This window comes from Rhineura floridana, chromosome 18, assembly GCF_030035675.1.
Source record: "Rhineura floridana isolate rRhiFlo1 chromosome 18, rRhiFlo1.hap2, whole genome shotgun sequence".
Taxonomy (NCBI): Eukaryota; Metazoa; Chordata; class Lepidosauria; order Squamata; family Rhineuridae; genus Rhineura; species Rhineura floridana.
The window spans coordinates 9958935-9980835 of NC_084497.1; the positions used below are offsets into that span (position 1 = coordinate 9958935).

Consider the following 21901-nt stretch of genomic DNA (forward strand, 5'->3'; position numbering starts at 1 on the left):
TCTCCACTATTGACCTTGTCTCCTCTCTAGTTAAAGAAATACTGTGTTGTAGCCAATGTTAGTTCTACCGATAACAGTTCCATTGAAAATAGTGGACATGATTAACTTAGGTCCACTAATTTCCATGGGTCTACTCTGAGTATAACAATTGGATACAACACATTTTTAAACACACACACTTCTTTCATATTCCTTTTGCCTGATTTCTGGGGGGGGGGAGTCTGGTTTAAAGTCAAAAAGTTTTATAATCAGGCCCCACACGCAGATATGTGCATACCCTTCCCTAATGCTCTTTTCTAGAAAATACCACTTTTAGCCATGCACATACGTTTCTACAATTATATGTGTGTATCTGTATTATGTAGCTTTTTTCCGGTTAATAGCAGCCTTTCTTCCTCACTATAGACGAGGGAAAAGGGATATTGGGGAACTGTATATGCACATGTGTACATGAAGAGCAACATAATGAATCTCCCTTTGGCCCCTCCCATCATGGATCAAGGCAGGTCCTCCACATGTGTTTGACAGAGCTGGTGGGATTATTAGGAAAGGTGTCTGAAGCCAGGCTACGGAACACCTCCGGCTCTCCAGCTGTTGTTCGTGGACTCCAGCTCAGCCTATGGGAGTTAGCATCTTTTGAGGGTTGGGTGTTCCCCACTTGAAGGAACATGTGAGGCCCAAAAGGCCTCCAGGAAAGAAAATGTGGCTCCCATGAGGGGCAAAACGCAGAGGAGACACCAGTGGGCTGTTTCCAATTAAGGCTGCATGCATTTAAAGCACTTTCCCTCCCCCTACCCCAAAGGACCCTGGAAACCATAGTTCACCCCTCACAGAACTAGCTAGTTAGTTTATCAATATATGGTCACAGACGCATTCAAAGGAGATAATCAATAAAAGACATCAGAATAGTTAAGATAGAGAAACATAACAGTGCATCATAAAAGAAGCAGCAGTTAACTGGCTCTGTTGTAGACTTATTCATAGAATCATACACTAGTCGAGTTGGAAGGGGCATGTAAGGCCATCAAGTCCAACCCCCTGCTGAATGCAGGAATCCAGATCAAAGCATTCCCGACAGATGGCAGATTAAAATCAGCTAGGAAACATTTCAAAAACCAGACCAATGGCCTGCCAGGAAAGTTCCTCATAACTGGGCCAAGTAGTCTATCGCTAGTCTACTGTGTGCCTCACAGAGCTACAATTCCCAGCACCCTTGGCGAACTACAGTTCCCAGGATCCTCTGGGGGGGTGTACTTTAAATGCGTTTAGCTTAAGTCCTATTCAACGGAAACCCACGAGATCGACGTCTGGTCCAGAAAACAAACTATCGTTTCCCCCCTCGACTCACTTGGGCGTCCAGCTGCCCCGGCGAGACGGCTGAGGGCGGCCCCGCTGCCCCTCCGGGGCCTCCAGGGGTGCCTTGCGCGGAGCTGCTTCCTCCTCCTCCGCTGCTGCTGCCGCCGCCCGCGCCGCCTCCTGCTCCGGGCGGCGTCTGGGTCTGGCTGGGCAGCGTGAAGTCGGTGAACTCGAACTCGGAGCCCTGGGTGTCGGCGCCCAGCAGCTCGGCCTCCTCCGTGTCCAGGAAAGTCAGCGTCTGGGAGCTGGGCCCGTACGCCTCCACGCTCATGATGGTGGTGGTGATGGCGGCGGCGGCGGCTCAACCGGGTCCTCCTTTTTCCTCCCTCCCGTCACGGAGGCGTCGAGAAACGGGCGAGCCGAGAGGCCTCCTCAGAGCGAGCCGCCTAGTGCGCCTGCGCGGAACTTTAGGCCTCAACCGTCTTCGTCGACCGGTCGCTTTTAACGAACCAGCCAATAAGCGGGCGGGCGGCCTAACGTATGCAGCGAGTGGCGCGAGCCCACCGGGGGGGGGGAGGAAGAGGAGAGAGAAAGGAAGAGAATGGGCCTCACTGCGCACGCGCGGCTTCCTACGTGGCGCCTGCGCGCCGCCCTCCGCTGCCTTCAAACTCTTCTGTCGCGCTCGCTTAGCAAAGACGTCGTTTCCAGGAGGAGGAGGCGACGCTTTTAAGCCCCGCCCCCCAGCTCAACTTAATCCAATCAGGATCTCTTGCGCTGAAGGCGAAAAAGAGACAGGCCAACTCGCGGGAAACTGAGGGGGGTGAATAATCAATCTGACCAATCAGGACGCAGACGAGAAGCACGCACACGCGGACGAGAACGTGGAAAGGATAAGCACGGAGAACAGCCAATCAAGAGGTCCGGAGGGTTTGGAGCCAACTGAGGCCCTAACCTTATCCGTCTCTCTGTCCCTTCACTGCCTTTTTTTCCCCCGTTAGGAGAGAGTGTGACTGAACCCGACGTTCAAGTACGCAACGCACGCTACGCAGGCCAGACGCGCGAGGAAACGCTGTGCCAGCAGTGCGCATGCGCGACCTCCCGTATGGAGGGGCGGGCCTTGAGGTTCACTGAGGTGAAATGCTTCGTGAAGGCCACTCCCCTTACCTCCCAAGGTGGGCGGGGGAAAGCCGCTGGCTGGAATGTGATTGGCTAAAGCGTTTAAGGGGCACGTTCTTAAGCATTGCTATAGAGGGGAAGGGTTTTTTTTTTACTCAGAATTAGGAAGCTGTTAATGAAGCAAACTATTATTAACATCATACTAAAATCACAACTGGGACGTTGGTGAAGGGTAGGCAATAAATATAAAAATAAATATTTTTAAAAATAATTACATACTAAATGAAACTGGTGATCTCTTATTAATACAACAAATTAATAAAATAAAATAAAGCAATAAATATTTATACTAAAACAGCACAAATATAAAACACCATAATAGAAGGACTTACAAATCAACAGGACAAAATTCAGAGTGCAGTAATTAATAGAGACTATCCAAGAATGTCACCTCCACATTTAAAGCACATGGCTTCCCCCAAAGAATCCTGCAAAGTGTAGTTTATGACGGGGGAAGGCCTACAGTCTCAACCCTATTTACCTGGGACTAAGCCCCATTATCAATACCTCGGCACAGTCATTAACCAAAATGGAGACAATAGTCAAGAAATCAGAAGAAGGCTAGGACCGGGGAGGGCAGCTAGGAGAGAACTAGAAAAGGTCTTCAAATGCAAAGATGTATTACTGAACACTAAAGTCAGGATCATTCAGATCATGGTATTCCCGATCTCTATGTTGGACAGTGAAAAAAGCAGATAAGAGAAAAATCAACTCATTTGAAATGTGGTGTTGGAGGAGAACTTTGCGGATACCATGGACTGCGAAAAAGACCAATAATTGGGTGTTCGAACAAATTAAGCCAGAACTGTCACTAGAAGCTAAAGTGATGAAACTGAGGTTATCATACTTTGGACACATCATGAGAAGACCTGATTCACTAGAAAAGACCATAATGCTGGGGAAAACAGAAGGGAGTAGAAAAAGAGGAAGGCCAAACAAGAGATGGATTGATTCCATAATGGAAGCCACAGACCTGAACTTACAAGATCTGAACAGGGTGTTTCATGACAGATGCTGTTGGAGGTCGCTGATTCAAAGGGTCGCCATAAGTCAAAATTGACTTGAAGGCCAATAACAACAACAACAAAAGCCCCATTGAATCCAGTGGGACTTCTTTCTGAATAGACAATGGTCACAACTGCACTGTTAGTCTCTTTAAGCACTTAATTAGTCTCTGGGTTGGATCAGCATTGGATACAACCCCAAGTATCTGTCCAAGGCTTACTATCCAAGGCATTGATATACAATCCTCTGACTTGGATCACAGGGCAGTTTCCTTTGCCAACTTTAATGTATTTTAAATTTGTTTTTATGATGTTTTAAAGTTTTTAGTGGTTTTGTTTGCCACCCTGGGAGGGATACAAGGGAGGAAGGGTGGGATATAAATCAAATAATCAATAAAATAAATAAGTTGGGGAAGGGCTGAAGCTCAGTGCAGAGCGTCTGATTTGCATACAGAAGGCCCAGAATTGCCAGATGGGGTGACAGAGACTCCTCCATGAACCCTGGAGAGCTGCTGACAGTCAGTGTAGGTAATACAGAGCTGGATGCACCAATGGTTTGATGCAGTAAAAGGCAGCTTTTTTATGCAATACGTTTGTTAGTCTGTAACTAAGACCTGTTGCCTGACTTTGCTTTTTCCTTCTCCCTCCTAATCCCTTTTCCTTTTGTGTCATCTGTTTCAGCTTGTGCCTTCTCTTGAGCACAGGAACTACCTTATCACTGACATTTATAAGCCATTCTGGGAGCCTTTATTTTGTGTGTGTGTGTGTGTGTGTTCAAGAGCCAGGTTGGAGAAGGCTGGTGTAAATAATGCAATCATGTTTTTCCTCCCAGCTTCAGTTCAACGTGAACAGCTGTGTGCCATGTCTTCACTCATCTTCCCCAGATTTAGTGTAGGATATTGTGAAAAATGAAAAACAGACGGCACAGCACAGTGGGGAGGAGAGCCTGGCTGGGAGTCCAGAGTCTGTGAGTTCAAATCCCCGCTCATGTCTCCTGGGTGTCAAGGGCCAGCTGAAGATCACCCCACAGGGAGTGGCTCAGGGGTTACGTGCCCTGCCACCTGTGCAGCTGTGGGCAAGCTGCAGAGTCCCAAGGAGCCCAGTTGCCCCCCAGCTGGCAGTTGCGGACAAGGAAGGGGCTGGCTTGTGCAGCTGTGGCAAGCTGAGCAGGCCCTGGCCAGCTGGGGAGGACTAGCCTCAGAGGGAGGCAATGGTAACCCCCCTCTGAATACCACTTACCATGAAAACCCTGTTCATAGGGTAGCCATAAGTCGGGATCGACTTGAAGGCAGGCCATTTCCATTTTCCATGGTGATTAGGCTGCTGTCTAAGGTGCTGAAACAGTATGACAGGAAAGCCTGCTCCTCCTTCATCTGTTCCCAATCTGATACCTTTGGTCTTCCTTTGCAGATCTGGCAGTGGCACCCCACATCACCCCGCATTCGTCCAACTGTCTTGGCAAGCTGCAGGAAACGCAGCTCCAATGGGTGAAGGGAAAGGGTCATTGCTCAGTAGCAGAGCATCTGCTTTCCACCCCGAAGGCCTGGGAAATGATTTCTGGCTGAAACCTTGGAGCACCACTGCCACCGAGTGTAGACAGGACTGAAGTTAGATAGACCAAAGGACTGACTCAGGATATGGAAACTTCCTATTTACATCAGGCTTTTCATTAGAAGCATGAGGACTTAGATCTTGCTTATTTTTAAGGGAACTGCCATAGTTCAGCAGTAAAGCACTTGCTTCTCATGCTGAAGGTCACATGTTCAGCCTTCAGCATCTCCAGGCAGGACTGAGGAGGACTTCTGCCTGAAACCCTAGAGAGCGGCTGCCAGTGTAGACAATACACAGCTAGATGGACCAATGTTCTGCGTCAGTTTAAGACAATTTACTATGTTTCTATGTTAATAATCAACAGCCGGTATAGCCCAGTGGGGAGGAGAGCCTGACTGGGAGGCCAGAGTCTGTGAGTTCAAATCCCCGCTCGTGTCTCCTGTGTGTAAAGGGCCAGCTAAAGATTACCCCCACAGTGAGTGGCGTGGCTCAGGGGCGCCGTGCCCTGCCACCTGTGTAGCTGTGGGCAAGCGGCATAGTCCCAAGAAGCCCAGTTGCCCCCCGGCTGGCAGTCGCGGACAAGGAAGGGGCTGGCTTGTGCAGCTGTGGCAAGCTGAGCAGGCCCTGGCCAGCTGGGGAGGACTAGCCTCAGAGGGAGGCAATGGGAAACCCCCTCTGAATACCGCTTACCCTGAAATCCCTATTCATAGGGTCGCCATAAATCGGGATTGACTTGAAGGCAGTCAATTTCCATTTTAAACCACTCTTGCTCAGCGCTCACATCACCTGGCAGTGCCTGGTGCCTACAAGGCATCCTGGGTCCTTGCGTCGCCAGTCCACTATCCTGTACAATGCGGTGCTGCGACTGGTTAGGACAAAAGGAGGAGGAACTAGCCTGCCTTCCTTTCCATTTATATCCCCCTTTTCCTATGAATCAGCCATTATAGTAAGTAGCAGATATTAATCAGTTTCAGTCCAGTTTCGACACACACATTCTCAATTTACCTTCAAAGTTTTGCTGGATTACACACCTCTCTCACTCTTTCCCAAAATCCTGTCCAGACTAGCAGACAGGCAGAGAAGCAATCAGGGAAACCGTCCCAATTGCTTCTCCACTGCTAAGAGAAACATGGGATCTGCATACTGGTGCTTATATAAGTAAATCCATTGACATGTATGCTTTAACCACTAGTTCTCACAGCCGTACACAAGTAAGCATGCATTTGGAGTGTGCTGTCAAGTTAATTAAAATCATGTAAGTTAATTAAAGTCAGGTAACAGGTAGCCAGTGTGGCATAGCAGTTAGAGTGTTGGACTATGACCTGGGAGACCAGGGTTCGAATCCCCACCCAGCCATGAAGCTCACTGTGTGACCTTGGGCCAGTCACTGCCTCTCAGCCTCAGAGGGAGGCAGTGGTAAACCACCTCTGAATACCGCTTACCATGAAAACCCTATTCAGAAGGCAGTCCATTTCCATTTTTAACCACGCTTGCTTCAGAGCAGGGAAAAAATGCTTCATTTGGAAGTGTGCAGTGAAGGGGAGGGTGTTAAAATATTTTTAACAATAATAAAATGCGAAAAGCCATTTCTTACACTTGAAAAGGGGAGATAGTCAACCATCTGCTTTAATGTGCTTCAGCTGAACATTTATGATATGGCACATCGTATGCATGTGGAGAGGCAATCAGAATATATATGTGCACATCTGTCATAATATATCTCAATTGTCAAAATACACTAATATCTGCCATTTCTTAAAATATATTCTTCTGCTTCCTGTATTGCATAAAATATATAGCATACAATTAGGAATCCTTTTGTGGAATCCATCTTTCACAAAGTCTTTTTAAAAGTATGAAACCTTGAATATCAATATTCTGCTTCAAAAATTACTTTCCTCCCTCATGCAAAATCCTGTTCCTGCCAGTACAACTCAGGCACTGTCCCATCCTTGAACAAGCTGAACCTCAATATCCCTTTGCAAAAAAAGTACTTCAGACCGTAGAACCATCCCCAACCGCAGGAGGGCGCTGCGATCCAGCAGCATCCACCTCCTCAACTGCTGTCCAGACTTCATTCACTTGCCGATGCAAAAGTCCTTGAAGATGAGAGCCAGGATCTCCTCAGCCCCTACCTGCCCGGTCAGCTGCCCCAGCAGCCGCCGTGCCTGACGCAGCTCCTCAGCAGCCAGCGCAAGATCCATAGCCTTGTACCGGCCAAAGCGTCCCAGAGCCTCTCGGCATTTGGTTAAGCTGAGCTGGTGGCGCGCCTGCGTGGCCCTCGGAGAGCCTGCAAGGGGGTCACCGCACCTGGAGGGCGAGATGAGAAATTTGCTACCGTTAGGTAAAAGGCATAGCAGTTTGCATATATTAACGTCAGGGAGCTACTTTTATAAGCAAACAGGTGACTGGAGGTGTGGGGACAAGATTGCTGCCACACAGTTAAATGCCTCATCATCAAGAAGTCCTTTCCATGCAACGTAGGACCCTAGCCCCTTTACCCTTTGGAACTCACTGCCGTTACATGCAAGGCAGGCACCATTTCTCTATTGCCTTTTTGGCACCTGTTAAAGGCCTCCCTTTTCCAACAAGCTTTTAAAGTTGTTATCCCACTCTGTATCTGTTTCGTATTGGAAATTGTTCTTATACGTTTTATTATTGATGTTTTTATCGTTAAATCGCTTCAGAACGTTTTGTGGGAAGCGATTAATACAGGAAATGTGTTTTTAGAAACAAAAATAGCATAGACGTGGTCATAAAGAAAAGTCCAAAGGGTTAGCCCCCAGCACTTCTGGATTAAAAGAAAGCGTAGGTAGCAGATGACAGGGAAGACCTCTCTCTGCCAGAGACCCTGAATAGTCACTACCAGTCAGGAGAGACCACCCAGTACAGGGCAACATCTTACATTCCAGTCCTGAGCTGGATGGGACCACTGGTCTGATTCACTACAAGGCACCTTCCTATGTCAAGTCATGAAACGCCTTTGCTTAGAACAGGGGTAGCCAACCTGATGCCCTCCAGATGTCCCAAGGCTACAACCCTCCTATTATCCCCAATTACCGGCCATACTGGCTGAAGGTGAGGGAAGATGGGAGTCCAACATCTGGAGAGAACCAGGTTAGCCACCCCTGGCTTGGACAATGGGCTGTGAAGGTTTGACCCCCACCCAAAAATAATCAGACTGTTGAGCAGGGAAGTGGGGTGTGTGTGTCCAGTTTCGCATCTGCTACTTCAACTAGCTGGTGTGTCACAGCATGAAGCCTTTACTTATAAAAAATAATGCAGATTTGCTTCTGTTGCGTAATTTATATCGAATTTGCAGAATTTCCTTCACAAGGGAAAAAATAAGTTTTGTCCTAGCTGCATGGTTTTGTACCCCTGAGAATCACAGCCTTCATTTTAAAAGAAAAGAAAAATCAAGACCGCATGAAGGTGCAGAGTTGGATACACATTCCTTTCCGTTGGTCTAAAGTCCATCCCTGTTGTCCCTCACACCCACTACAGCTTTCCTCTGGTGCTCACATGTGGGCCAGCTGTTTCTGCAACACCCTCAGGAAGGCAGAAATCCCTTCTCCGGTTTTGCAAGAGAGCAAGCAGACAGGCGCTAGGCCCAAAGTGGCACAGCTCTCCAGGAGCGCTCCTCGCTCCTGTTCGCCAAGTAGGTCAATTTTGTTCAGAACCAGAAGGTGCGGCTGGGTCTCCTTTGATTTGTCAGGTGGCAGGATGTCCAGCAAGGAGAGGGCCAGCTGGTTGGACGGCTGGGTTGTTTCCGTTGCATCCAGGACAGCAAGAACGAGGTCAGCACTACCCACCCTGCAGGGACACAGACAGCAAGAGAAAGGGTTTAGCTCTTTCCCAAGATTTCCCAGGGAGCATCTCTCCACAGGCATGACAGCGTTTTTTAGGCATAACAGTGTTTTTAAATATATATATATGTTGGCAGCTGATGAAGGCAGAAGCTGAAACGTTTTGTTAATATAATAAAAACCTCTGTTTGGTTAATCACAATTATGTTCATATGACAGTTTTGAAAGCAACAAACAGAACTTCACTCAAGCTTGCTCTGGATCCCTATAAGGATTCCGTTAATCACCTAATATATATATATGAATGTAATATAATAATATAATAAAAACCTCTGTTTGGTTAATCACAATTACGTTCATATATATATATATATATATGAACGTATAATATATATAAATATATATAAATATATTGCTGCCCTGGGCTCCTGCTGGAAGGAAGGAAGGGGTCTAAATAAAATAATAAATAAATAAAATATATTTATACAAACAAAATAAAATATACATATTTATTCCAGAAGGTACTAAACAATTAAGTTGAATTTAACAAATAAAACATGGCATTTATATGTTAGTTCATCCATCCATCCAGTCCATAAGTACTTCTGTCATCTTAATTTAAATATATAATAAATAAATCTGAATTGTCAAACTCCACATTATATAACCTACAGCACTGCTTCTTTTAAATTCAGCTTCCAGCATTACAGGAATGTATTCTGGGGTTTTAGTATGTCTTTGTGTGTGATCTTTCCAAAATCTTTTAAAGTACAAAATCCCAAACATCAATATTCCGTCTAGCAAACAGCAATTCCCATTCACCTCTGCCGGGCCCGCCTCACTCCCTCCAGTTCAACAACGTCCCTGCTATCCCGCAGCCCTGCCGTGTCGCTCAGCACCACAGGGAAGCCACCGATATTCAGCGCTGCCTCTACCACATCCCGTGTGGTCCCTGCCACAGGGGACACTATAGCCACCGGTTTCTGGCCTGGAAGACAAAGGTTGGGTCAGAGAGGGATGGGGAAAGATAGGAGTTAAGAGGCAATCCAGACACTCAATCACTCAGTCAATCACTGCTGAGAACATACAAAGATCCACGCTCCTTAACCAGGTCAAGGGCCCATCCTGTTCTCACAGGGGCCAGTCAGATGCGTCTTCCGCAACAAGGCCCAGCTTGTCATAGGAATGAAAATGGAAATGGCCTGCCTTCAAGTTGATCCCGACTTATGGCGACCCTACAAACAGGGTTTTCATGGTAAGCGGCATTCAGAGGGGGTTTACCATTGTCCTCCTCTGAGGCTGAGAGGCAGTGACTGGCCCAAGGCCACCCAGTGAGCTTCTTGGCTGGTTGGGGATTCGAACCCTGGTCTCCCAGGTCGTAGGCCAACACCTTAACCACTACACCACACTGTCACAGGAATAAGAGCACACAAAAAAGCCCTGCTCAACCAGGCCAAAGGGGGTAGGGCATCTAGCCCAGCATCCTGTTCTCATGGCGGCCTGCCAGATGCCCCAATGAGAAGTCCGCAGGTAGGCCCCAAATGCACCAGCAACGCTCCCCACTTGCGATTCCCAGCAACTGGCATTCAGATGCAGACTGCCTCTGACCGGGAAGGCAAAAGCAAATTGATGAGGAGGAAGGTGAGAACTGTTGAGGAGGGAGGTGAGTCCCAACCCTCCTTCCATTAGAATGATTAAATTATCCAGAGAACCATCAATAAGCATAATGATCTATGGAACAAAGAGGGGGCGAGGGATGGATAGATCTCTGTCCCAAGCAGTTCAGACTATAAAAACCCAATTCTGCTGCAGCCAATAGGCTCGTTTTCTCCTCCAAAAGAAATTTGAAAGAGTCTCTGAAAATGAGAGTAAGGGACAGTGCAGCTCTGTCACCATCTGAAGCAGCGCCATTAAAAAGGTTCTTGAAGGAAGCTGAGAAAGGCCTCCTTGCACCGGAATCCTTGTAGAGGGGTCAAATGCCAGGCAGGGAAGACGTTACTGGGCTACATGGATCAAAGGCCTGGCTCTGCATAAAGCATTCACCTGTTTATGTGCAAAAAGCAACAACTATGTTCTCCTCCTTTTAGCCAGGAAGGGCCACAGTTTATCAGTAAAATACTTGCACTGTGTGCAGAAGGTCTAAGGCTTAATCTCTGGCATCCTGTGTTGAAAATAATTGCAGGACTGGCAGAGGCCACCCTCTGCTCAAGAGTCTGGAGAGCGGCTTCCAGTCAGGAGTCAATCGCACTGTGTTAGTTGGACCACAGACTTAGCAATACGTCCCATATAAGTAGGCAATAGCTGTAAATCACAACCCTCTGGCGCCACCTAGTGCCCAAGTAGACAGAGAAGCTTTGTTTATTTTATGTTTCATTTTCATTTGTTTCATTTTTTTGTTGTTATGTGTTCAAGTCGGAGGAGAGCTTTGAGCATACCATGAACTGCGAAAAAGACCAATAATTGGGTGGTAGAACAAATTAAACAGAACTATCACTAGAAGCTAAAATGATGAAACTGAGGTTATCATATTTTGGACACATAATGAGAAGACACGATTCACTAGAAAACACAACAATGCTGGGAAAAACAGCAGGGAGTAGAAAAAGAGGAAGGCCAAACAAGAGATGGGTTGATTCCATAAAGGAAGCCACAGATCTGAACTTGCAGGATCTGAACAGGGTGGTTCATGTCAGATGCTCTTGGAGGTCGCTGATTCAGGGCCACCATAAGTCATGATCGACTTGAAGGCATATCACAACAAGATGTCCAAAGGATCACATTTAGCTCCTGTGCCTGAGGTTGCCTGCAACTGATTTGTTTAGTCTTTTCACATAGCCAAAACAATGTCATAATAGTTAATAATAATAATAATAATAGTTACAATAATAAAAACAGTTTATAATAATTATGTCAGAACAGTAATGTCATAATCGTTTTGTTCTGGTCCCCTGCCACACCCTTCCTTCTGCCTTATGGACATTTCCTACCAATTCCAATAAAGACGCAAGAGCGCTGCTGGTTGAGGTGTATCAGGAGAGCAGGGCGCTGACTGAATTGTGCTCCGATACACCACTGGGGTGTGTGTGTGTGAGTTTTAGAACAAGGGGCCAATAGGTACCCAACAAGAAAATGCCCCAAACATCACAGGGCAGATCATTGTTCCCCTACAGGTCTAACTGGCAATGCTGGGGATTGAACCCAACACCTTCTGAAGGCAAGAAGCATGCGTGCCACCACTGAGCCCATATATGGAACCTCTCACAAATTTGCCCCTCATCCTTGCACAGGGACCTATACTAATCTCCTCTGCAGCACTGCAATCGAGCTGAATTATTTTTGAAACTGCAAAAAGTCCCGACACCCAAACTTGCAAGAGCGCATGTGTAGCCAAGGAAAAGGGAGTTCCTTCCCTTTCAAGAGAAAAAATCCTGCCCTTCCACCCAAAAGGCTCCAGGGTTGCAAACACAACAATTAAAACATCTTCAAAACAGTTCCAATAAAGATGCCAATTGGGATAAAGATCTCTAAAAAGCCTTATCAGAAGGGGCCGAAAAGACAACCTGCCTAATATTTAAGGGGAGGAAATTCCAAATTCTGTAACACTAAAGGCCCAGTTCCTATATTGTGTGGAACACACTTTCCGATGAGACGGTTATCTGCAGGAAGCCCTCTCCTGCACAGCACAGTGATCGATTTGGGTGTATGAGGGCTGAGAGGATCTTTTAGGCATTGCCACTTGTATTGGCCCGTGGGCAAGCTCAGCAGCTATATCAGCAGAATAGCTGGCTGTAGGCAAGGGGGGGCTTGTATTCCCCCCCCAGCCTTAGTTCTCGTTAGTTAAGCATTCAGCGTCTAAGCATGAGGAAGATGGTTCATGGAATGGTCAATGAGCTCAGAGCCACCTGGAGTCTAATCTGGGGTTCCTAACAAGCATTCGGTGTGATGCTCTGCCAAGAGTGTCTGTGTGATGCTGGGAAGGTGCCTTGTTAACCAGATAGGGTAGGCCTTGGAGCACTTAACTCCCTGCCAGGCAATTAGGGGCATACAGCTTATCAGTTATTGTTATGCTGTATGATCCTGGGAAACAGCCCCATCACTGGATGGCAAAGTGGTGACTTAATTCTTTGTCTAATTAGTAACCTCATCATTGAGCTGGTATCCTATAAAAGTGCTTCTTGTGCCCAGTGGGTTGTTCAGAACTGGTCACGCTCTGTGCAAGACATGCAGTCTGCTCCACCTTGGGTGGGCCTGAGGGCTGAAAGTTACCCGAATAAACTTTATCTCCTTTTAAGTAAACCTGCTAAGTCTGCCTTCTTCATCTCTCTGGTACCTCGGAAACCTGAATGCCCGTTGGCCAGGGCATATACCACTGTAAGCATCTTGGGGCAGGGAACTGTGGGTTTCGTTTCATCTTTGCTTTGTCCTCTTGCAGGTTTAAATGCCATGTAAACAAAGACAACAATATAGAAGGGGGCTGACCCTGGGAATAAAAATATTATCTATTACATTTGTGTCCTGCTCTTCCTCCCAGAAGAACCCTGGGTGGCAAGCAACAACACAGTAGACCAATACAATTAATGAGCCCATCTCTTCTTTACCAATGCCACTCTCAGGAGAGCTCCCTCCACCTGTTGCCTCCTCTGATCAACCACCCTCAAAAGCCCTCAGGTGCTGCTTCCGGCTTACACAGGTGGTTGAGGAGACTGCTCTTGCCAGCGTTGGTGGGCCCTGCAATCACAACACGAACGCCATCCCTCAGCCTCTCACCACGGCGAGCATCTAGCAAGTGCTCCTGCAGCTCCGTCTCCAACGACCCAACATAATCTTCCACTGTGGGGGAGAAAAAAGAAAAGAAAAAGTGTCTCTGATTTTATTTATTGACGGAATTTCTTATTGAATTTCTTAGTCGCCCATCTGGCTGGCTATCCAGCCACTCTGGGAGACGTACACAATAGGCATACAAATATCATAGACATTAAAAATCTGAAAACAATGACGATAAAATCTAGCCCACCCCAAAAGCCTGCCTGAAGAGCCAGGTCTTCACGGCCCAGCAGAAACTCATTACAGAGAGGGCATGGCGGAGATCATTTGGGAGGGAGTTCCACAGGGTGGAGGCCACAATTGAAAAAGCCCTCTCCCTAGTCCTCACCAGGCTGGCTGTTTTGACTGATGGGATAGAGAGAAGGTCTTTTGAGGCTGATCTTGTTGGATGGCATAGCTGATGATGCTGGAGTCGCTCCTTCAGATAGACTGGGCCAAAACCATATAGGGATTTAAAGGTCAAAACCAACACCTTGAATTGGGTCCAGCAAGCAACTGGTAACCAGTGCAACTCTTTTAGCACTGGAGTTATGTGATCTCGCCGGCGGCTGCCGATAATCAGGCATTCCCCAATGATTACAGCCATTCCCCAAAACAGCACATACTTTTTCCTTCTCTCTCTGTCCATGCAATGCTTTTTTCTTCCACTGATCATGAGGGCTAGCATCTTGCACATTTTTTTAAAAGTCAAGGTAGCATCATTGTGTTTCTAGCTGCACTACTGTGGCCAAAATAGGAAGGTCAAAATTTAAGGGAAAAAGGGGAAGGATTTTAAGCGGGGTTGTCCTGTGGCAGGCTCACCTTGAGCAAGGACTCCTTCCTCAATGTTGTCATCTTCACTGAAGTCAATGTAAGCTTCGACATGGGACAGGGCCTGTAGAAAGAAAGGGTTAACAGCTACTTTTCTTTGCCAAGCAAGGGGAAGGTATTTTTTAAGTTTTTAAACCCTTTTTTAAAAGATGTTTTTAACGTTTTGTTTTAATGTATTTTAAGGTCTGTTTTTATGATGTTTTAGAGTGTTTTTGGCACTTCTGTTTGCCTCCCTAGGCTCCTGGTGGGAGGAAGGGCGGGATATAAATCAAATAATAAATACATGTTTATAGATAGTTACATATGACTATAATCAAAGATTCAACGTTTGACGTAAAATTCCAGCATATGTAATAAATACTTCTGTTCGCAGAGAGGAGCGGGAAGGAGAGAGAAAATCCGTAACATGGTCAGACAAAAGAAAATCCTTCCTCACACAGCACACACACTTTGGAATCTGCTCCCACAAGATATTAGCAACGGCCCCCAATCTGGATGGCTTCCAAGAGAATTAGGAAAACCCGTGGAGGAAAACAAGGCTATTGAAGCCATGGTGGGTAGGTTCTCCCTCCACTGTGGGAGGCACTCTGCGTCTAAATAACACCAGTGTCTGCGGATCTCAGGTGGGCAAAGTGCTGTTGCACTCAGGTCCTTCCTGTGGGCTTTTCCCCATTGGGGCATCTGGCCGGCCACTGCGAGAACAAGATGCTGGACAAGTCGGCCCTTTAGTCTGATCCATTTATTTTATTTATGTTGTTGTTGTTACGTGCCTCCAAGTCGATTACGACTTATGGCGACCCTATGAATCAGTGACCTCCAATAGCATCTGTCGTGAACCACCCTGTTCAGATCTTGTAAGTTCAGGCCCGTCGCTTCCTTGATAGAATCAATCCCTTTGGGACATCTGGGTGGCCTCTGTGAGAACAGGATGCTCAACTAGATGGGCCACTGGCCTGCTCCAGAAGGCCCTTCTTATATTCTCATGCTCAGTTACATTCAGGGCATTTGTTGTTGTTATGTGCCTTCAAGTCTACCACGACTTATGGCAACCCTACGAATCAGCAACCTCCAAGAGCATCTGTCGTGAACCACCCTGTTTAGGTCTTGCAAGTTCAGGTCTGTGGCTTCCTTTATGGAATCAATCCATCCCTTGTTTGGCCTTCCTCTTTTTCTACTGCCTTCTGTTTTTCCCAGCATGATTGTCTTTTCTAGTGAATCAGGTCTTCTCATTATGTGTCCAAAGTATGATAACCTCCATTTCATCATTTTAGCTTCTAGTGATAGTTCTGGTTTAATTTGTTCTAACACCCAATTATAGTCCACTGTATCCACAAAGCTCTCCTCCAACACCACATTTCAAATTAGTTGATTTTTCTCTTATCTGCTTTTATTTATTTACTATTTGATTTATATCCTGCCCTTCCAGTAGGAGCCCAGGGTGGCAAACAAAAGCACTAAAAACACTTTCAAACATCATAAAAACAGACTTTAAAATATATTGAAACAAAACACCTTTAAAAACATTGTTAAAACAGCTTTAAAAACATCTTTTTTAAAAAAGGTTTAAACACATATTTTTTTAAAAAAGAAGGTTTCAAAACGTATTAAAAAGCAATTCCAACAGGGCTCTTCACGGTTTCTTATGTTCCTATGACAAGCTGGGTTTTGTTAACAGAAGGGAAACATCTCACTGAGGAGGAATAGGTCTTGCTAGATCCAGGCCAGAGAGCTCTGTACAAGGAGGTCACGTGGGAGATTCATGAGATGGTGACCTCGCGGAGACCCTTCCCCACGCAGGACACCCCCTCCTCACGAGGGACCCACAGCAGCCTTGCTCGGCCTCAGGCAGGCGAGGCCACTGGTGGCAAGGGTGGCCACGCTGGCTCAGCGAGGGAGGAGGGAGACTTGCCACCTGGAGCTTGCCTTCCACGCCCTGCACTGCCTCTGCAAGAACGGTGTTCTTGTCAACGGCGCCTCCCAGCGCAGGGGCAGCCCGGCTCTCCAGCTGCCCCCGCATCCTTCTGCTCACCATCCCTGGGATCCCCTGGGAAGCTTGTGAGACTTTGGGGGTGATTTGTGTGTGTTGGCCCCTGGGTGAGAGCCAGGGTGGATGGGTGGAGTCCTGGGTGAGAGCCAGGAGGTTGAGAGATGTTGAGTGCAGAAGTGCAAGGCAACTGTCTTAATATTTGTTAATTTGTATTACGTGTGGTGTAGTAGTTAGAGTGCTGGACTAGGACCTGGGTTCGAATCCCACACAGCCTTGAAGCTCACTGGGTGACCTTGGGCCAGTCGCTGCCTCTCAGCCTCAGACGGAGGCAATGGGGAACCCCCTCTGAATACCGCTTACCATGAAAACCCTCTTCATAGGGTCGCCATAAGTCGGGATCGACTTGAAGGCAGTCCATTGCCATCTCCATGCATTTGTATTGTGGTTTTATTGTATATTTTGATAATACTTGCTGTTTTCTCTTCTTTACACCGCTTAGAGATTTTTATATTTATTTATTTAATTAATTAATTAAATTTATTAGTCGCCCATCTGGCTGGTTGTCCAGCCACTCTGGGCGACGTACAGAATAAAAACATACAAATATATTAAAACATTAAAATCTCAACAACAATAATAAAATCTAACCCACCCCAAAAGCCTGTCTGAACAGCCAGGTCTTCAAGGCCCAGCGGAAGCTCATCATAGCGGGGGCGTGACGGAGATCATCTGGGAGGGAATTCCACAAAATTCCTTCTGATCATATTTTGTTTTAACGATTATTAACATCTATTGTCTTCTTCCCCACCACCACCACCACCACCATCATCTAGACCCTTTCCAGAGTAGGGAAAGAAATGGAGGGGTCTCCGATTCTGGGACCACTACACACACGCAGCCCGCTGAGAGCATTACGCTGATTACTTGCCTTTGTGAGGGTGTCGCTCCAACGCTGGTAGAGCTGTCCCAAGTCTCCATCCATCTGACGCAGAGCCTGCTGGCGCTGGCCTTCTGTCTCGGCTTCGATCAGGTCCCCCAGGCCCTCGACTGCCGTCAGGTCCAGTTTGCCGTTCTGGAAAGCCCGTTTGGTGAACTCCCCAGGCTTGGCGAGGCGTAGCTGAGGAAGGCAACCTGGGACCAAGAGGAGGGGTTCAAAAGGGGGGCCCTTGAGCCACCAGCCCAGTCTAGAAAGTCGGCCGATAAGCAGGAAGGAAGACCCACCCAAAGCGTTCAAGACGGCGCTCACCACAGCGGGCCCTCCGTGAACGTGGAACTCGGCGCTGTCCTCACCTGTGAAACTGCCGGGCCCTGAAAAACCACAACGTTTGGAATTACTGGACTTCTCTTGGAGGAAAGGCAGGACAGTCATTTAAAATCAGAGCTTGGAAAAGTTACTTTTTTTTGAACTACAACTCCCATCAGCCCCAGCCAGCAAGGCCACTGGATTGGGCTGATGGGAGTTGTAGTTCAAAAAAGCAACTTTTCCAAGCTCTGATTATGATTGCTCCAGACACAGCAGGTGCAAAGAAATGGGGGGAAATGGAAATGGACTGTCTTCAAGTCGATCCCGACATATGGCGACCCTACGAATAGGGTTTTCATGGTAAGCGGTATTCAGAAGGGGTTTACCATTGCCCTCCTCTGAGGCTGAGAGGCAGTGACTGGCCCAAGGTCACCCAGTGAGCTGCATGGCTATGTGGGGATTCGAACCCTGGTCTCCCAGGTCCTAGTCCATCACTCTAACCCCTATGCCACACTGCCTCTCGCAAAGAAATGGAAGAGGAGGCAATTTAAATTCCTCATCAGAGTATAAGAGCGGCTCTGCTGGATCACGCCAAAGACCTATCTATTTCCAGCGCCCTCTCTCCAACAATGGCCAATACCTCCAGGAAGGCCATTAGCAGGGCATAAATGCAATACTTCTCCCTGATGGCAGCTGCCTCTGTCAGTGGAGGCTCCTCTATTGGGCAAAGTGGGGCTTAGCCCTCCCAGAGTTCTGAACCCCCAAACCCCCAAAGCCAGCGCTCAGCCTTTCTTCTGCCACTCACAGTCATATTAATATATTTCCACTGAGTGGCCTCCTAGGTGCTTCTGCCCACCTCCTCTCTCCTTGGCCAGTCATAATAATTACTACCACTCATCTCTGGGGAGGGAAACAATGTTTTTTTTTTTACTAAACCTGGAGGAATGGCTAAGGATGAATGTGCCCCTCAGGCAAAAAAAAAAAAGGGGGGGGGGAAGAACGGCAAATCTGCCAAACTTTACACATTTAGAAAGGAACTTAGCTGGTATAGCCCAGTGGGGAGGAGAGCCTGGCTGGGAGTCCAGAGTCTGTGAGTTCAAATCCCCGCTCGTGTCTCTGGGTTTCAAGGGCCAGCTAAAGATCACCCCACAGGGAGTGGCTCAGGGGTCACGTGCCCTGCCACCTGTGCAGCTGCATAGTCCCAAGGAGCCCAGTTGCCCCCCAGTTGGCAGTTGCAGGCCAGGAAGGGGCTGGCTTGGCAAGGTGAGCAGGACTTAGCCAGCTGGGGAGGACTAGCCTCAGAGGGAGGCAATGGGAAACTCCCTCTGAATACCGCTTACCATGAAAACCCTGTTCATAGGGTCGCCATAAGTCGGGATCGACTTGTCCACTTCCATTTATGACACTGTATTATACTGAGTCAGACCACTGGGCTATCTAGCTTCGTATTGTCGACACTGACGGGCAGTGACTCGCTCAGGCAGGCTTTCCTAGCAAGTCCCACAGAGTCTGTTTAGGTTTTCCCCTAGGTAAAACCCAAACAGACTCAGTGGGACTTGCTTCAGAATCAACAGAAACAGAATGGAACTCTAATAATCACTTTTTTAAAAGAAAACTGCTAATTTTGTGAACAGTCGATACCGTTAGCACAGACGCTCTAATTTGCTAACCTGGAAACCACAAGACAAGGCCGTGGTCCAGGATTTCAGCAGAGTGGGGGTCACAAATCCGCCGCAAGGAGGCGGCTCTTGGAGGAGGTGGCTCCTTTGCCCTCGTCAGGCGGAGCAAGGCCACGCCGCTTGCTGGCCCGCTGGTTCGAATCACGGCCACCCCGCATTTCCCTTGGCCTGAAGACAATGCAAAGATGGTGTCCCTTTCTGCAGCCTGGCAATACAACCTGAAACAGAACCACACAGAATAAGTGAGATGCCACTAGGTGGGCACACCGAATGCAAGACAAGCCTGATGGCTGGAGCAGGCCGAAGGGGGTCCGTCTAGTCCACAATCTTGTAATCGCAGTCTCAAATCGGATGTTCCGAAGGAACACCCAAACACAGGATCTGAGCTCAGAAGCAACTCTCCCCACTTGTGATCCCAGCAATTGGTATTCAGAGACAGACCGCCTCTGACCCTGGAGGTATTGCACAGCCATCATGGCTGGTAGCCATTGACAGCCTTCTCTATGAATTTGTCTAACCCTCTTTTAGAGCTGTCCAAGTCGTCGTTTGTAAGAGCTGGCTGGAGCAGCCAAACGCCCATCTAGTCTGCAGCCCACAAGAGGAGCAGGAACGCAACAGCACTCTCTCCAAATAAGAGTGAAAAAAGCTGGTGGGTTGCATTCAGCCACGGCCTCTGGCCTCTTTGGAGCCTTCCGGGGATTGTTGAGGTTTCTGTGAGGTTCAATGTGCCACAGACACTGAGGCAATAAAAATCAGGTGTAGCAAACTTGCAAAACGCATAGGTGATTTTTTTTGGTTTGTTTTTCTAAGATATTAATGTGCTGGTGTTCCAGGGCATTCAAAACTGTTTTATAATAATTTAAAAAAACATTTCAAAAACAGTATAAATGGCTTGATCCAACAAAAACACAGTTTGTGGAAACACGCACATAGGTGATATTTCTTTCTGGGATACTGAAGTGTTTTGCCCGTTCTTAATATGACCCCAAACCATTGCCTCCCCCGCCAAAAAACACACACCCAGAAAGTGTTCACCTGTTGGATTTCTGCCTGCAATGCAGCTGATGCTGCAAGGCACAGAACTCCTGTTAGGACAGGGGAGGAAACAGAGTTACTTTCGAAAAGCACCAGCTCCCATTTCCTGCACCCTGAGAAAACACTCCTCTCCCCATACACGCGCACAGCCACATACCTACAGAACAGCTTGGAGGTACTTGAGTTCCTTACAATCAACAGCCTTCCCTGCAAGGCAGGCCACATGACCCCGACGAAGCAATTGAGGCGAAGCCCCCCCTCTTCCCCATCAGCCCTCCCCAGGTTCCATTCTGCTCGCCCCCGATTGCGTGAATGAATGCAAGCTTCCCGTCTTTTGCAGACTTCCTTTGCCAGTACCACAGTGACGCACTCCTTCGGCTTCATCTGTGGGCAACGTGTCTCTCTGCCACGTGATTGGGCGAGAAAGGGGAAGGACGGGAACGGGAGGGGCGGAGCTTGGCGGCAGTAGAAAGAGCAGCGCCGAGGTTCCCCTGCCGCAAAATGCTTCTTAATGGGGGTTGAGATTGTACGTTTGCTTCTTCTTGTATTTTTAGCCATTTATTTATTTACTTATTTACGTTGTCCTCTCCAAGGGGCAAATAATCAAAACACGACATAATCTTGCAAACGTCAACATTTGCCATTTCACCTTTTTTTTTGTAAAGGTTTGGCAAGAGATTTAAGAATTTGCTTGCAATGCCGTGTAAGTCTGCGGTGAGAGAGGGGAGCGCCTTTAACCAGAGCAATAGTCAACAGTCTGAAATGCAATATTGGAGTAGTCCGGCCCTAACTCGCCTGCTGCTCTTGGGGTGGGGAGATGGGCACTCTGCATATGCTCAGATACACAGTTCTCTTGCGTTGCAAATTAAGCCCTGCCTGCACTGCATCCCCAAATGGAAGATGTATCGTCTGAATGCTGAGATGACGTAACACCCTTGCTCCGAGGTGGTGAGGAGGTCCTCTCTGGAGGAATCTGTCAGCAACCGGCGAGCCATTAAATAACCATTTAATGATGCATTCTGACCTGGCTTCTCGCCTAAGTGGGTGTCTCTTTTCATGCAGCCAACCTGCAGCTTCAATTTCTCCCCCCCCCAACCGCCCCTTCTCGTTTTCTCCACCCCCCTTTTTTTTGCAAAAAAGAAACGCGCTTCTCCATAAAAAAGAATCAACCCTCCCGCATAGCAATAATCTGTGAAACATACATTTTATTTGGGATCTTCTCTGGCGCGGTGCTTTGCAGGGCTGAAGGCTGGATGATTCTCCATCCTCTCCTTTTTGCAGTTGTGTGCACAGGACTCCCCACACCCGATGAAATATCAAAAAGCCTGCCCTTTAAATAAAAAAACACGATGGCTATGCTTTCCCTCCACTGTTGGAGACAGCAAGTTGCTGGGAATCACAAGTGGGGAGGGTCGCTGTTGCATTCCGGCCCTGCTTGCTTGCTTGCTTGCTTGCTTGCTTGCTTATTTATTTATTTATTTATTTATTTA

General features: G+C 47.5%; 2 protein-coding genes across 4 annotated transcripts in view; both read right to left on the reverse strand.

Moving 5' to 3' along the window:
* Positions 1 to 2004, reverse strand: part of UPF1 (UPF1 RNA helicase and ATPase) — a 47296-nt gene extending 45292 nt beyond the window's left edge. The window contains exon 1 of one of the 2 annotated variants that reach the window (XM_061600774.1): positions 1349 to 2004. In XM_061600774.1, the coding sequence (XP_061456758.1) occupies positions 1349 to 1627 (279 nt within the window). In that variant the 5' untranslated portion in view covers positions 1628 to 2004. The remainder of the gene's footprint in view (positions 1 to 1348) is intronic. The other variant, XM_061600775.1, reaches the window with a different exon arrangement.
* A 4609-nt stretch (positions 2005 to 6613) lies between these two features.
* On the reverse strand, positions 6614 to 20803 carry GTPBP3 (GTP binding protein 3, mitochondrial). Of its 2 annotated transcripts, none has more exons than XM_061601618.1 (9): positions 20569 to 20803; positions 19368 to 19594; positions 17745 to 17762; positions 17383 to 17585; positions 14459 to 14531; positions 13520 to 13663; positions 9656 to 9821; positions 8550 to 8840; positions 6614 to 7337 (listed from the first exon to the last, which is right to left on the reverse strand). In XM_061601618.1, the coding sequence occupies exons 1-9, from the start codon at positions 20793 to 20795 to the stop codon at positions 7106 to 7108; spliced, it is 1581 nt and encodes a 526-aa protein (XP_061457602.1). In that variant the 5' UTR covers positions 20796 to 20803; the 3' UTR covers positions 6614 to 7105. The 2 variants fall into 2 exon arrangements, with proteins under 2 accessions (XP_061457602.1, XP_061457601.1); XM_061601617.1 differs by having other exon boundaries at positions 17676 to 17762.
* Positions 20804 to 21901: the final 1098 nt, after the last annotated feature.

Excerpts from the sequence above, each read along its gene's own strand:
- GTPBP3 (XM_061601617.1), bottom strand. The coding sequence starts at position 20,795 with ATGAAGCCGAAGGAGTGCGTCACTGTGGTACTGGCAAAGGAAGTCTGC. Across the intron at positions 19,595-20,568 it reads ACCTCCAAGCTGTTCTGTAG|GTTGTATTGCCAGGCTGCAG; the intron begins GTATGTGGCTGT and ends GTTCTGTTTCAG. Across the intron at positions 7,338-8,549 it reads CAGAAACAGCTGGCCCACAT|GTGCGGTGACCCCCTTGCAG; the intron begins GTGAGCACCAGA and ends CTCGCCCTCCAG.